This window comes from Macaca thibetana, chromosome 10, assembly GCF_024542745.1.
Source record: "Macaca thibetana thibetana isolate TM-01 chromosome 10, ASM2454274v1, whole genome shotgun sequence".
NCBI lineage: Eukaryota > Metazoa > Chordata > Mammalia > Primates > Cercopithecidae > Macaca > Macaca thibetana.
This window is the reverse complement of record NC_065587.1, coordinates 37,580,966-37,593,474: the sequence shown is the minus strand read 5'-3', so window position 1 is coordinate 37,593,474 and position 12,509 is coordinate 37,580,966. Positions and strand designations below refer to the sequence as shown.

The 12,509-nt window shown below is 63.7% G+C and overlaps 2 protein-coding genes across 2 annotated transcripts in view; both read right to left on the bottom strand.

Moving 5' to 3' along the window:
* Positions 1–6,993, bottom strand: part of PSMA7 (proteasome 20S subunit alpha 7) — a 189,055-nt gene extending 182,062 nt beyond the window's left edge. The window contains exon 1 of the mRNA XM_050745111.1: positions 6,984–6,993. The gene's annotated coding sequence lies outside the window, so the exon portion shown is untranslated. The remainder of the gene's footprint in view (positions 1–6,983) is intronic.
* Positions 1–12,509, bottom strand: part of LAMA5 (laminin subunit alpha 5) — a 59,079-nt gene that overhangs the window by 7,452 nt on the left and 39,118 nt on the right. The window contains exons 37-57 of the mRNA XM_050745079.1: positions 12,212–12,352; positions 11,916–12,089; positions 11,553–11,654; positions 11,359–11,442; positions 9,371–9,601; positions 8,479–8,592; positions 8,117–8,241; positions 7,817–7,897; positions 7,490–7,704; positions 6,822–6,922; positions 6,431–6,611; positions 6,181–6,330; positions 5,043–5,194; positions 4,863–4,973; positions 3,998–4,109; positions 3,206–3,376; positions 2,818–3,014; positions 1,064–1,180; positions 744–898; positions 263–404; positions 52–154 (exon numbers count right to left, since the gene is read on the bottom strand). Coding sequence (XP_050601036.1) covers positions 52–154; positions 263–404; positions 744–898; positions 1,064–1,180; positions 2,818–3,014; positions 3,206–3,376; positions 3,998–4,109; positions 4,863–4,973; positions 5,043–5,194; positions 6,181–6,330; positions 6,431–6,611; positions 6,822–6,922; positions 7,490–7,704; positions 7,817–7,897; positions 8,117–8,241; positions 8,479–8,592; positions 9,371–9,601; positions 11,359–11,442; positions 11,553–11,654; positions 11,916–12,089; positions 12,212–12,352 — 2,959 coding nt within the window. The remainder of the gene's footprint in view (positions 1–51; positions 155–262; positions 405–743; positions 899–1,063; positions 1,181–2,817; positions 3,015–3,205; positions 3,377–3,997; positions 4,110–4,862; positions 4,974–5,042; positions 5,195–6,180; positions 6,331–6,430; positions 6,612–6,821; positions 6,923–7,489; positions 7,705–7,816; positions 7,898–8,116; positions 8,242–8,478; positions 8,593–9,370; positions 9,602–11,358; positions 11,443–11,552; positions 11,655–11,915; positions 12,090–12,211; positions 12,353–12,509) is intronic.

The following is a 12,509-nucleotide window of genomic DNA, read 5'->3' as shown; positions in this document are numbered from 1 at the left end:
AGCTTAGATGCCCAGCAGGCCCAAGGGCCCCCATCGGAGCCCAGCACTCACCGAGGCCCAGCCTCCGCCGTTCCCGGAGCACGGCCTCCTCCAGTGCACTGCTGTTTGCCAGGAGCTGCCGGGCTCGGTCCACCAGGCCCTGCCGCACCACTGTCTGTGGATGCAAGGACAGACCGCGGCTCAGACGCGTGGGCCGGGGCTGCGGGAGGTGCAGGCAGTGGGGGCGCTCCTGCTGGGGCTGAGAGGAAGGTAGGGGCCTCACCGCCCACGTGTGGTCTGCCTGCTGCAGGGCCTGGCCAGCGGCATCCTCGGCAGCCTGCACGGCCTGCAGGATGCGGCTGTAAGCGCTGGAGGCCTCGATGGCCCTCTGGGTAAGGCGGTCCTGGTTGATGTCCAGGATGATGCTGTAGTGGAAGGGAAGGTCGAAGGAGCAGGTAAGCACGGGCGAGCAGACACCCTCGGCCTGGCTCTCCAGCCTCCTGCGCTCACGGTCAGCCGCACCCACGCCCGCCCGCCGAGTTCTGCCTCCAGGCCTTTGCCCATGCCTGTCGTCTGCTGGGTGTACTGCTCCTGCCTGCTCCTGTCACTCTGGGCCCCAGCTTGCCATGAAGCTGAGGAAGGCCTGGCTTCTTTGAGGACAACGGCCTCAGCCCCTAGGAGCGTTCCCAAGGCCCTGGGCCCTCCCAAGGCCCAGGCTGCATCCCCAGGGTGGGCGCAGGGCCCCTCCTCTCCTGGCCACGCACCTGGACAGGTTGAGCGCCAGCTGGTCCAGCTGCTGTGCGTGGGCCTCGGCGGCCTCCACCAGACGCAGCTTGCTGCCCGCTGGGGAGAAGTCCTGCGTCCTCTGCAGCAGTGGGGTCCGAGCCCCGTCCAGGCTGGCGGCGAGGCGCTCCAGCTCCTGGAAGTTGAGTGGACTTAGCAGCCCCTCATCCTGCTCACAGCCACCTGATCCACGACCCTGAGGGTGGGCTCTGCACGCAAGTGCGCACACAAAGCTGCCCACGGGCCTGGGAGGGAGTTGGCCATGGATGGGGTGGTGACAGGGGTCAGGGGCTGCACTCACCTCCTTGGCCTGGTCCAGGCTGTGCAGCAATCTGAAGACGCTGGCCAGGGTGTCACTAGCTGCATGCAGAGTGGCCTTCAGGGTGGCATTGTCCCGGGACAGCTCCTGCTTCCTTTGCTGAAGGCAATGCAGGGGAGTTGGGGACAATGAAAGGTAAAAAAAGATTAAAGGATATGATGGGGTGGACAGTGGGGCAGGGAAGGGAGAAGAAAAGAGAGTGAGTATGGGGGGTGAGGAGGGGGGAGGAGGGGAGGGGCAGGACGTGTGAGTGTGAGGGAAGGAGGAGGGGGGGGGAAAGGGGAAAGAGAGGGGAAGAGAGGGGGAAAGGATGGGAGGGGGTGGGGAGGGACAAGGAGGAGAAGGGGGAGAAGAGAATAGGGGAGGCCAGGGGAGGGATCAGGAGTGGGGAGGGACAAGGAGGGCGAGGGGGAGGAGGAAACAAAAGGGGAAGGATGAGCGAATGGAGATGGGGGAGGGAGAGGACAGGAGAAGAGGGGAGGAGGGGGAGGGGGAGAGCGGAGAGAGGGAAGAGGGAGAGAATAGGGAGGGGGAGGAGGGGGGGAGAGGAGGGGGAGAGGAGGGGGAGGGGAGAGAAGGGGGGGGAGGGGGGGAGGGGAGAGAAGGGGGAGAGGAGGGGGGGGAGGGGAGAGAGGGGGAGAGGGAGGGGGAGGGGGGGGGGAGAGGGGGGGGGGGGGGGAGGGGAGAGAAGGGGGAGAGGAGGGGGGGGGGAGGGGGGAGGGAAGGGGGAGAGAAGGGGGAGAGGAGGGGGGGGGGAGGGGGAGGGGGAGAGGGGGGGGAGAGGAGGGGAGACGGGAGGAGGGGGGGGGGGGGGGAGAGGGGGAGGGGGAGGAGGGGGGGGGGGGGGGGGGGGGGGAAGGGGGGGGGGGGGGGGAAGAGGGGGAGGAGGGGGGGAAAGGGGGAGGGGGAGGAGGGGGGGGGGGGGGAGGGGGGAGAGGGGGAGAGGGGAGGGGGGAGGAGGGGGGAAGGGGGGAGGGAAGAGGGGAAGGAGGGGGAAAGGGGGGGAGGGAAGAGGGGGAGGGGGAGGGGGGGGAAAGGGGGGGGGAAGAGGGGGGGAAGGGGAAAGGGGGAGAGGGAAGAGGGGGAGGAGGGGGGGAAAGGGGGGGGGGGGGAAAGGGGGAAAGGGGGGGGGAAGAGGGGGGGGGGGGGGAAAGGGGGGAGAGGGGGGGGAAGGGGGGAGGAGGGGGGGGGAGGGGAAGAGGGGGGAGGAGGGGGGAAAGGGGGAGAGGGAAGAGGGGGGGGAGGGGAAGAGGGGGGGGGGGGGGGGAAGGGGGGGGGGGGGAGGGGGGGGGGGGAGGAGGGGGGAAGGGGGGGGGGAAGGGGGGGGGGAAGAGGGGGAGAGGGGGGAGGAGGGGGAAAGGGGGGAGGGAAGAGGGGGGAGGGGGGAAAGGGGGAGAGGGAAGAGGGGGAGGAGGGGGAAAGGGGGAGAGGGAAGAGGGGGAGGAGGGGGGAAGGGGGAGAGGGAAGAGGGGGAGGAGGGGGGAAGGGGGGGAGGGAAGGGGGGAGGAGGGGGGAAAGGGGGAGGGGGAGATGGAAGGAGGGGAGGGGGGAGATGGAAGGAGGGGAGGGGGGAGGGGGGGAGGGGGAGGGGGAGGGGGGAAGGGGAGGAGCGGGAAGGGAGAAGAATGGCAGGGAGGAGACAGGAAGAGGAGCAGGAGCAGGAGCAGGAGCAGGAGCAGGAGCAGGAGCAGGAGCAGGAACAGGAGCAGGAGCAAGGGCAAGTCCGGGGTCCTCACCAGGGCTTCCTCCAGGCGCTCCTGGTTGCGGCTGTTGAGCTCCTGGGCCTCCCGCGTGACGTCCACTGCCCGGTTCAAGGCCTCTCGAAGGTCCATGAGACTGGCCTCATGCTGGGCCAGCCGGTCGCGGGTGTGTGTGGCCAGTGCCTGGTTCTCCTCCCAGAGGCTGCTCAGCTGCTCCTGCACTCGGGCCAGCACTAGCCGAGACCAGGGTGAGGGTGGTCACTCTGGAAGCCAGGCTCCTTTGTGACCCTGGTCTCCACTTGGTGACCACCAGTCCCCTCTGCCCTGTGATACCCACCTGATGCCACTCCACGCTGACCTCCCCCTTGGAGCTCCCAGGTCCCTGCCTCTCCCCACCCCGCCTGCCAGGGCCAGCACCACTCACGTCTCTGCGCTGCAGCCAACTCAGCCTCAGCAGCTGCCCGCGGGGCCCCCAGGTCCCGGGCCCGCATCTCCCAGAGCAGCCGCTCCACCTCGGCCAGCGTCCGGCGCAGCTGCTCGCCTGACAGAGCCGACGCATTGGCCAGCCCCAGGTGGCCGGTCTGGGACACGAGCTCTGTGGGGCAGGGGGTCGTCAGAGCCTGGGGCCACCCGTACTAGTGCACCTGCCTGCTGGCTTCCAAGCCTAAGACCCCAGCCCCGCCACCCTTGGCAGGCCAGCGGCCCAGAACCTAAGTGCACCTGGGTGGCCCCTAGAGCCCCTGGGCCAAAGGCCACGGCTGCCCCAACACCCTGACACCACTCTGCTCAGCTGGCTTCCGAGGCCTTCTCGTCCTTCCCCTCGCCGCCTGGCCCACCCTGCCCCCTGGTCATCTCTCTGAAATGGCACCCCCTGCCAACCCTCAGTCTGGGCCAGCAGGTCCTGTTAGGCAGGCTCAGGGAACCAAGTCTCTCCTAAGTCCTGTGTCTCAGTGTGTACTACGGCACATCTGTGAGCGTGAACATCTAACCAGCACGTTTCCTGGGGAGGCTGTCGAGGGGTCTGATGTCTCCTGGGGCCACCTGTTTGGCCACACGGCTGTGTCGCCGACCTCCCGACCCTGCCCTACTGTTCACTCCCATCTAAGCAGACAGACCCTGCCTGTTCTTCCAGGCCGAGCTTGGCCAGGCACCCCCGCCCCTGCCCCAGGCAGCCCTCCTGGCTCTGAGCCCTGAGCCTGGCTGGGCCGGCCCCTACCGCTCAGGGTGCGGTCCACAGCCCGGATAGCCGCCAACAGCGTCTTCGCCCGGCCCAGCGTGGCCTCGGTGCCGGCCAGCAATCGGCTCGCCTGCTCTCGGGTCCCTGCGGCCTGTGGAGGCAGAACCCACTAGCCCACGCCGCTGGTAGGCGAGGGTCAGGGTGGCAAGGGAGGGCCTGGGGTCTGGGGGCGCTGAGGGTCCCAGGGAAGAGGGACTTCTTATCTATTTAATTCTCTGTCTGATGACTTGTTATTTATCATTTGTTACTTACCTAAAATAATTAGTTATTACTTGCCATTTATTACTTCTTGTCAATTTAATGAAACAGTTACTCATTAAGACATTTGAGGCCAGCCACGGTGGCTCATGTCTGTAACCCCAGCACTTTGGGAGGCCGAGATGGGCAGATCACCTGAGGTCAGGAGTTCGAGACCAGCCTGACCAAAATGGAGAAACCCCATCTGTACTAAAATACAAAATTAGCCGGGCGTGGTGGTGCATGCCTGTAATCCCAGCTACTCAGGAGGCTGAGGCAGAAGAATCGCCTGAACCCAGGAGGCAGAGGTTATGGTGGACTGAGATTGCGCCATTGCACTCCAGCCTGGGCAACAAGAGCGAAACTCTGTCTAAAAAGAAAAAAAACAAAAAAGACATTTAAGTGATATTATACACTGTAAACAACCGTATTAAGTAGTTTACATAGTAACTCAGTGACCTGGTCAAGCCCTAAGATTCTCGAGCTCCTATCCCCTGCACTGACACATGTGCAAGGCATGAAGGAACATCTGCTGAATGAGGACAAGCGAACCAGGGAAACACAGGGGAAAGCCTCCCAGGGCCCTGGGGGGTCTTGGGGCTCCTGCCTGGCTGTCCAGCTGCTGTGCATCCTGCCCAAGGCTTGTGCTTTGCAGCTCCAGCACCTCCAGCTGCTGTGCCGTCTCGTGGCGGGGGCCCAGGGGGCTCCGGAGCTGGCTCTGCGGAGAGTGGAAGGTGAGGGCATACACTGGCCCGGGTTGGGGAGGGAAGGCCGGGACGCTCAGTACCTGTAGGTCAGTGATGGAGGCGTTCAGCCTGTGCAGACGGGCCCAGGCCACAGAGCTGGCATTGATGCCACGCAGTTGCTCGCGGATGGCGGGGAGGAGGGTGCCGGCCCGTTCCAGGTCGTCCAGGAGCAGGACCACACAGTGGTCACACACTGCAGGCAATGTGGGTTCACAGGTCAGTGTCATGGGGTCAGGTCAGGGGAGAATGATCAGCTGGGGCCCTGGGGTCATCCGGGTGGGGAGGGCTCAGCCAGAGGGTCATGAGGTCAGCTTAGGGACACAGGACCCGTGGGGAGGTCCCAGGGTTCTGGCAGAGTCATGGGGTCAAGGTAGGAGTCTGATAGGGGTGAAGGGCATGGGGTCACCCAGGGAGAAGGTAGGACCAGCACAAGGGGTTGGGGCCGGCACCAGGGTCATGGGGGAAGCCGGAGGAATGGGTCAGGGTGGGGTCATGAGGTCATCATGGGGTTGGCACAGGCGACTGGGCTGGGATGAAAATGACAAGGTTAGTGGAGGTCAAAGAACAGCATGGGGCTTCCTGAAAGGTCATTATAGGAGTTAGGTCAGCAGGGAACTGAGTGGGTACCAGGAATCCACAAAAGGATGGGGAGAATATACAGTGGGGTGGGGGTGAGGCGGTGGGGCCAGTGGAGGGGGTGGGGCCAGTGGAGGGGCCGTGGCCAGTGAAGGGGTGGGACCAATGGAGGTGAGGCCAGTGAGGGGGGGCCAGTGAGGGGGCAGGGCCAGTGGAGGGGCGGGGCCAGTGGGGGGGCGGGGCCAGTGGAGGAAGTGCAGCCAGTGGAGGGGCAGGGCCAGTAAAAGAGGTGGGGCCAGTGGAGGGGCGGGGCCAGAGGGTGAGGCGGGGCCAGTGGAGGGATGGGGTCAGTCGGGGAGGCAGGGCCAGCAGATGGGGTGGGGCCAGGGCACACAGGAAGGCTAAGGACAGTAGAGGGGTACAGCCAGCATTGGAGCCACAGCGCTCCTCAGCATGGAGTTGGACAGGCATGGGTCTCTTGGGAAATGGAAGGCAGCTGGGACCACTCTGGGAGGTTGAAGTTAACACAGGGGTCACCAGGCAGTGTAGGACTTGGATTCCCACTCCACCCAGGTGTGGGGAAGTGGGGTGTTGAGGACGCACCTTCACAGTGGACGCTGTGGTCCCCAGGCCCACCTGGAACAGGCACCTGATGCTGCTGGCTGCAGGTGTCGCAGCGCTCCCCACTGAGCCCTGGGGGGCAGGTGCAGCGGCCCGTGTGAGGGTCACAGCGGCCCCCAGGGCACTGGCAGCCTGTGGTGGGGGGCTTGGGTGAGCATGGCCGGCCTGGGACCTTGGGGCGTCCCTCATTCAGAAGTCCCCATCCACCCTCCTGTGACCTGCCAGCACTCACGCCTGCAGCCCTGCTCAGGGAGCCCCCAGTAGCCAGGGGCACACTCGCGGCACTGGGGTCCCATGGTCCCTGGTCGGCAGTGGCACTGTCCGCTCTGGGGGTGGCACTCGGAGCCCTCGGCGGCCGGTCCACAAGCACACGGGCGGCAGCCCCCGCAGCCTTCGAAGCCAAAATGTCCCTCCTGTGGCACAGGCTGTAGTCACTGCCCTGCTCAGCCCTCAAGACTGTCCCAGACCAACCAGGAGGCCAGGGGTCCTGCCCATCTGGCCCTGCCCCCTGAGGCTCCGCCCATCAAACATCGCCCCTCAGCCCCACCTATCAGCCTCTCCCCAGGCCCCAACTCCAGTCCCCAGGCCCCACCCACCCAGCCCTGCTTACCGCACAGCCTCACCTGACAGCGGTCACAGCGCCGCCCAGTCACACCCGCCTTGCACAGGCATTGCCCGCTATGGGGGTTGCAGGCCTCTGTCCCACATGGGGCACAGTCGCACCCTGCAGAAGGGGGTCCACGGCTGCAGCCTGGGGCCTCTCACCCCTAGGTAGCCCCTATGCACCCCACTAAGCCCTCACTTCAGTGCCTCCTGCTCTGCCGGTTCCAGGCCGCCGGACCACCCAGCTACCCACTCCTGTCCCAGCCTGGCCCCACTCCCCAGCTGCCTCCGCTGGGCCCGAGGGACCTGCAGACTCCCCACCACGGCCTGCCCTGCTCTGATGGCTGATGGCTGGAGTCCGCTGCCAGTGGCAGGGCATTGCTGGTGGTGTCTAACTGTGAGGGGGCCCTGATTGTGGGGGGAGAGGGGATGTGATCGTGAAATGGGGGGGGCCTGATCACGGGTTAGGGGGAGGGTCTGATGGTGAAGGGGCCTGATCGTTGGGGCGGGAGAGCCTGATCATAGCGGGGGAGAAAGGCTTGACCATGAGCACAGAAGGCTGACTCCATCTTGTCCTGGCTGGGCCCCAGCATCAGGCACACAGCCTACTTCTGGGGTATGCCCAGCAGGCCTCCCTCCTCCCTGCGCAATCCTCCCCAGGGTGCATCCCTCCCAGCCCGACGCCTACGGGTGCAGTTGCCGGGCAGCAGCGCGTTGCCATAGAAGCCGGGGGCACAGATCTCGCAACGTGGCCCAGTGGTGTGGCGCAGGCAGCCACGGCAGGCACCCGTCAGGGGGTCGCAGTCGCTGAAGAGCAGGTTGGGGTCACCATTGCCGCTGCAGTCACAAGGCTGGCAGGAGCTGCCCAGCACCAGTGGGTTCCCGAAGAATCCGGGCGCACACCTGGGAGCAGGGTGGGGAGGGGCCATCAGTGGTCAGTGGCCCGTGGCCCTCACCCTCGTGTATCCTGGGGTCAGCACTCAGGCCCTGCCCCGCTGCCCTGGCCCCAGCTCACCGCTCACAGGAGGCGCCTGCATAACCAGGTTTGCAGAGGCACTGGGTGCGGCCACCTCGCAGGACACAGCCCTCGGCAAAGCTGCAAAGACCAGCAGCATCAGTCACCAGGCCCCTGGCAGTGCCCAGGCCCGAGGTGAACACACTGTGCTTAGGCTGGAACACACGCCAGGCGTCTGGGGTCCAGACCTCACGGACACCCCCAGCTGTCCAGGCCTCTGCAGAGGGCAGTGGGAACCCATCCCGCTGCGGGGTGAAGGGGGCATGGCACCGTCAGGGCCTCATCCCTGGAGGAGCTTACTTGTTGGAAGGCACTGAGAGGGGGCAGGGGCAGCTGACACAGGGGGCACTGGGGTCCTCCCTGCTGCTCACAAAGCCAGCCTGGCAGCGCTCACATTGAGCTCCTTCGGTGTTGTGCTGGCAGTCCTGGGGCAGAATGGACAGTCAGTGCTATGGTAGACACACACATCCTACTGCCGAGTCTGTGCAGCTCCCACCACCCCTGCCTCGGACTCTGTGCCCAAGGCCAGATGGTCCTCCGCTGGGCAACACCCTTCCCCAGACCTCAGTTGACCTGGAAGTGCAGTCCCTAGTCTTCCCTGGCACTCCTGATTGTGCCTTCAGTGAATGTGCCCCCCGCCGGCCCGGCCAGCCCCCACTCACCACACAGATGCCAGAGCCAGGGAGGCAGCGGTCTGAGTGTCCGTGGCACTGACAAGGGACACATCGGCCCAGGAAGAGACCTTTGACGTCCCGATAGAAGCCGGGGGCACATTCCTGAGGGCATAAGGGGGCAGGTGGCATCAGCGATTGAGAGGATGAGGGGCCCCACCCTGCAGGCTCACAGGTCAGACCCTCAGGGATCCTGCAGGCACAAGGCACTGGGAACCCATGGAGTGTGGTCACCGGTGGGTCAGACGCTGGTCAGGAACTCCTGGCCTCGGCTGGCTGGAGGTAGGCCAGCACCTGGCTGCTGTTTGAGGACACGGCTCTCAAAGTCACACAGATGTCCTGTCTCAGGAATGACCAAGCCTTGGGGCTGGTGACCACCCCCTCCACGTGGACCAGGACCTGCTTTTTCCACTCCTTCTAGGAGATGTCCAACCACAAACCTCCTCATACAGAAGGAGCAAAGTTACAGCAGACAGACAGATTAGCAACTGGACAGACACACAGTGGGCAAGGGACAGACAGAATGACAGGCAGACGCCAGGATGACAGGCAATGAATGACAGGCAGATGCCAGGATGGTCAGTGGGGGATGTCCAGGTGACCCAGTGGGTGGGGACTGGAGTAGGTGGGGAAGGGGTATGGAGGGTGTGTGCATGGAGGGGCAGGCGGATGAACGGCAGGCAGACAAGGGGCAGGCAGACGGGCAGCAGGGGATGGGCAGGCCCATGAGTTGGCCAGCAGCCTGCAAAGGGCAGGGGCAGGAAGAGAGGCGAGTAGGGAGACAGGAAGTAGAGGCAGCAAGGAAGGGAACACAGGGAAGACGCTGGAGGGAAGGGCGTGCACAGGTGAGCCGCCTCACAGTCTGGTGTTATCCTGACCTCACCTGGCATGAGTCCCCCCGGTAGCTAGCGGGGCACAGGCACAGCTCCACATTGCTGGCCAGGGTACCCTGGCCTGCTGGGCTGGCCACCTCCAGTGCCACCCTGCGCAGGGAGACAGCCGAGGAGATCTGCGAGAAGAGGGCACGGATCTGCAGCTGCTCCAGGCTGGCAAGCACCATCATGAGCTCCTCACGGGACACAGTGTTGCGAGTTGCAGTGTGCCGGAAGTTCCCCTGTGGGTCCAGGATGGCACCTCAGTGGGGCCACACTCAATGGGACAGAACAGGAAGCCTAGAACACACCCCCCAACCCTGTAGGGGATGGAGGGGCACAAAGACCACGGGGCAGGAGGAGGTACACACAGGTAGAAAAATCAGTCTCCCATGTGGTCAGCCAGCACCTAGATCCCTGCCTCACACCACACAACAAACCAGCTCCTGATGCCTTAAGAATTGAAATACGGCCGGGCAGGCCGGGCGCGGTGGCTCAAGCCTGTAATCCCAGCACTTTGGGAGGCCGAGACGGGCGGATCACGAGGTCAGGAGATCGAGACCATCCTGGCTAACACGGTGAAACCCCGTCTCTACTAAAAATACAAGAAAATTAGCCGGGCGAGGTGGCGGGCGCCTGTAGTCCCAGCTACTCGGGAGGCTGAGGCAGGAGAATGGCGTGAACCCGGGAGGCGGAGCTTGCAGTGAGCCGAGATCGCGCCACTGCACTCCAGCCTGGGGCGCAGAGCAAGACTCCGTCTCAAAAAAAAAAAAAAAAAAAAAAGAAATACGGCCGGGCACAGTGGCTCAAGCCTGTAATCCCAGCACTTTGGAAGGCTGAGACAGGTGGATCACGAGGTCAGGAGATGGAGACCATCCTGGCTAACACGGTGAAACCCCGTCTCTACTAAAAAATACAAAAAACTAGCCAGGCGAGGTGGCGGGTGCCTGTAGTCCCAGCTACTAGGGAAGTTGAGGCAGGAGAATGGCGTAAACCTGGGAGGCGGAGCTTGCAGTGAGCTGAGATCCAGCCACTGCACTCCAGCCTGGGTGATAGAGCAAGACTCTGCTTAAAAAAAAAAAAAAATAATTGAAATACACAAAGAGAACAGTCAAACTTCTAGAAGGAAATACAGGCGGGTCCTTTCTGATCAAGTAGTGACAGATACTTTCTCAAACAAGATGCAAAAACGCTTGCTGCCAAGGAAAAAAGGATAAATTCAAGTACATTAACTATAAGACTTCATCAAAAGACAGCTCAGGCTGGGCATGGTGGCTCACGCCTGTAATCCCAGCACTTTGGGAGGCTGAGGCGGGAGGATCACCTGAAGTCAGGAGTTCAAGACCAGCCTGGCCAACACGGCAAATCCCCGTCTCTACTAAAAATACAAAATTATCCGGGTGTGGTGGTGGGTGCCTAGAGTCCCAGCTACTTGGGAAGCTGAGGCAGAAGAATCACTTGAACCTGGGAGGTGGAGGCTGCAGTGAGCCGAGATTGCACCACTGCACTCCAGCCTGGATGACAGAGCCAGACTCCATCTCAAAAAAAAAAAAAACAAAAAAGCAAAGAAAAACCAGATGAGCTGTGAGATGGGAGAAGACGGTTGTTACTCTGAAGTCTGACAGAGGGTAAGCACCAAGAATAACAAAGAACTCCTCTAAAAGGACGGAAAAAGACCCACAAGTCAAAGAGAAATGGGCAAAAGATGCTAACGAGCAGTGCACGGAGGAGGAAGCCAACAGCGGCTGAGCAGCTGTTCACCCCTCAGGGATCAGGGACTCGCAAAGCAGGTGGGAAGACGGCATCACACCCCAGGGTGACCCCAGCGCGGAAGATGTCTGACAACGGGTGTGTGCACTCCCCCAGCCCCCGCCCGCTTCTGCTCCTGGGTTGTTTTCCACCACAGAGAATGGGCACAGCAGTACTGGGACCCCTTCCGGCCTTCTCGGGTGTGCTGAGGTCTGGGAGGGACCCGGGTGCCCAAGCCAGCTCCCCTCACCTCCACCAGCTGCAGCTGCCCACGGTGAATGTGGCCGGGCATGGGGTATGCCGGCTCCAGGAATGTGATGCTCATCTGGTTGCCCTGGGGAGGCACATGGGTAGGTGAGGGTCGGCCCGGGCCCGGACCACGGAGCCACTGGGCCACGCCCACCACACCCACCCAACCACGTGGCTGAGCTGCAGCTCCCTCACCTGCAGCACCACATCCGGCCTGCTCTCCGTGGGGACAAAGACGTCGCCCCGCTGGGTCTCCGAGTGCAGTTCATAACGGAGGGTCCCACCGTAGGATGACACCTGGAGGCGGGACAGACAGAGGTGACCTGGCCAGACCCTGGCCACAGGCTCAGAGCCCATCAGCAGTGGTCTGGGCACCCCAGGCACAGGGCCCCCGAGCTGGGCCTGGATGCTCATCCTACCTGGGACAGGGCCTGGGCACCCTCGTGGACCCTCATGGAGCTCCCCCTCCCTGGACAGAGCCCCACTCCTGGCTCCCAACCCTCTCAGGCGTCCTGGCCATCCTCAAAGTGCCTCCCCCAGACCGGATGCCCTGCTTACCCGGTCCCCCAGGTAGGAGGGTGGGGCCTGCCAGTACAGCTCGGGGAAGGCCTCAGGCACCGCCTCGGGCACGTGCCGCAGGTCTGCACGGAGCATCTCCGTCCCTGGCCGCCGCTCGTGGGGCACCACCTGCCGGTCAGTGCTCAGCAGCACCCAGCCCTCCATGTCCACGAACTGTGGGCACATACATGTGGGTGCACACGGGTGGATGCCCACACATCACAGGGCCCCATCTTGCGTCCAGTCCCACATACACCCTCCCCGAGAAGGCGCTGCCCTCAGTCCTACAGGCGCACCTCCTGGCGGGTGTAGGACGAGCTCCGGCAGCGCTCTGTGGCCCCAAAACAGAAGCAGCGGGTGCAACCTTTGGGGTTGGCAGCATCCAGGGAGAAGGTCCCAAGGCTGCACTGGTCACATCTGGGGCCCTGCACATTCTCCTAGGGATGAGAGGACAGTGAAGGTGGTTGGCAGGTGCCAGGTGCCTGACCCCAGGTTCCTGGTAACCACTTGCCCGTGGGGATGACTCTCCCAAAAGCTTCCGGGAAGCCCCGGCTGCCCAGAAAGGCCCATAAGGACACTGTTTCAGCTGAGGCC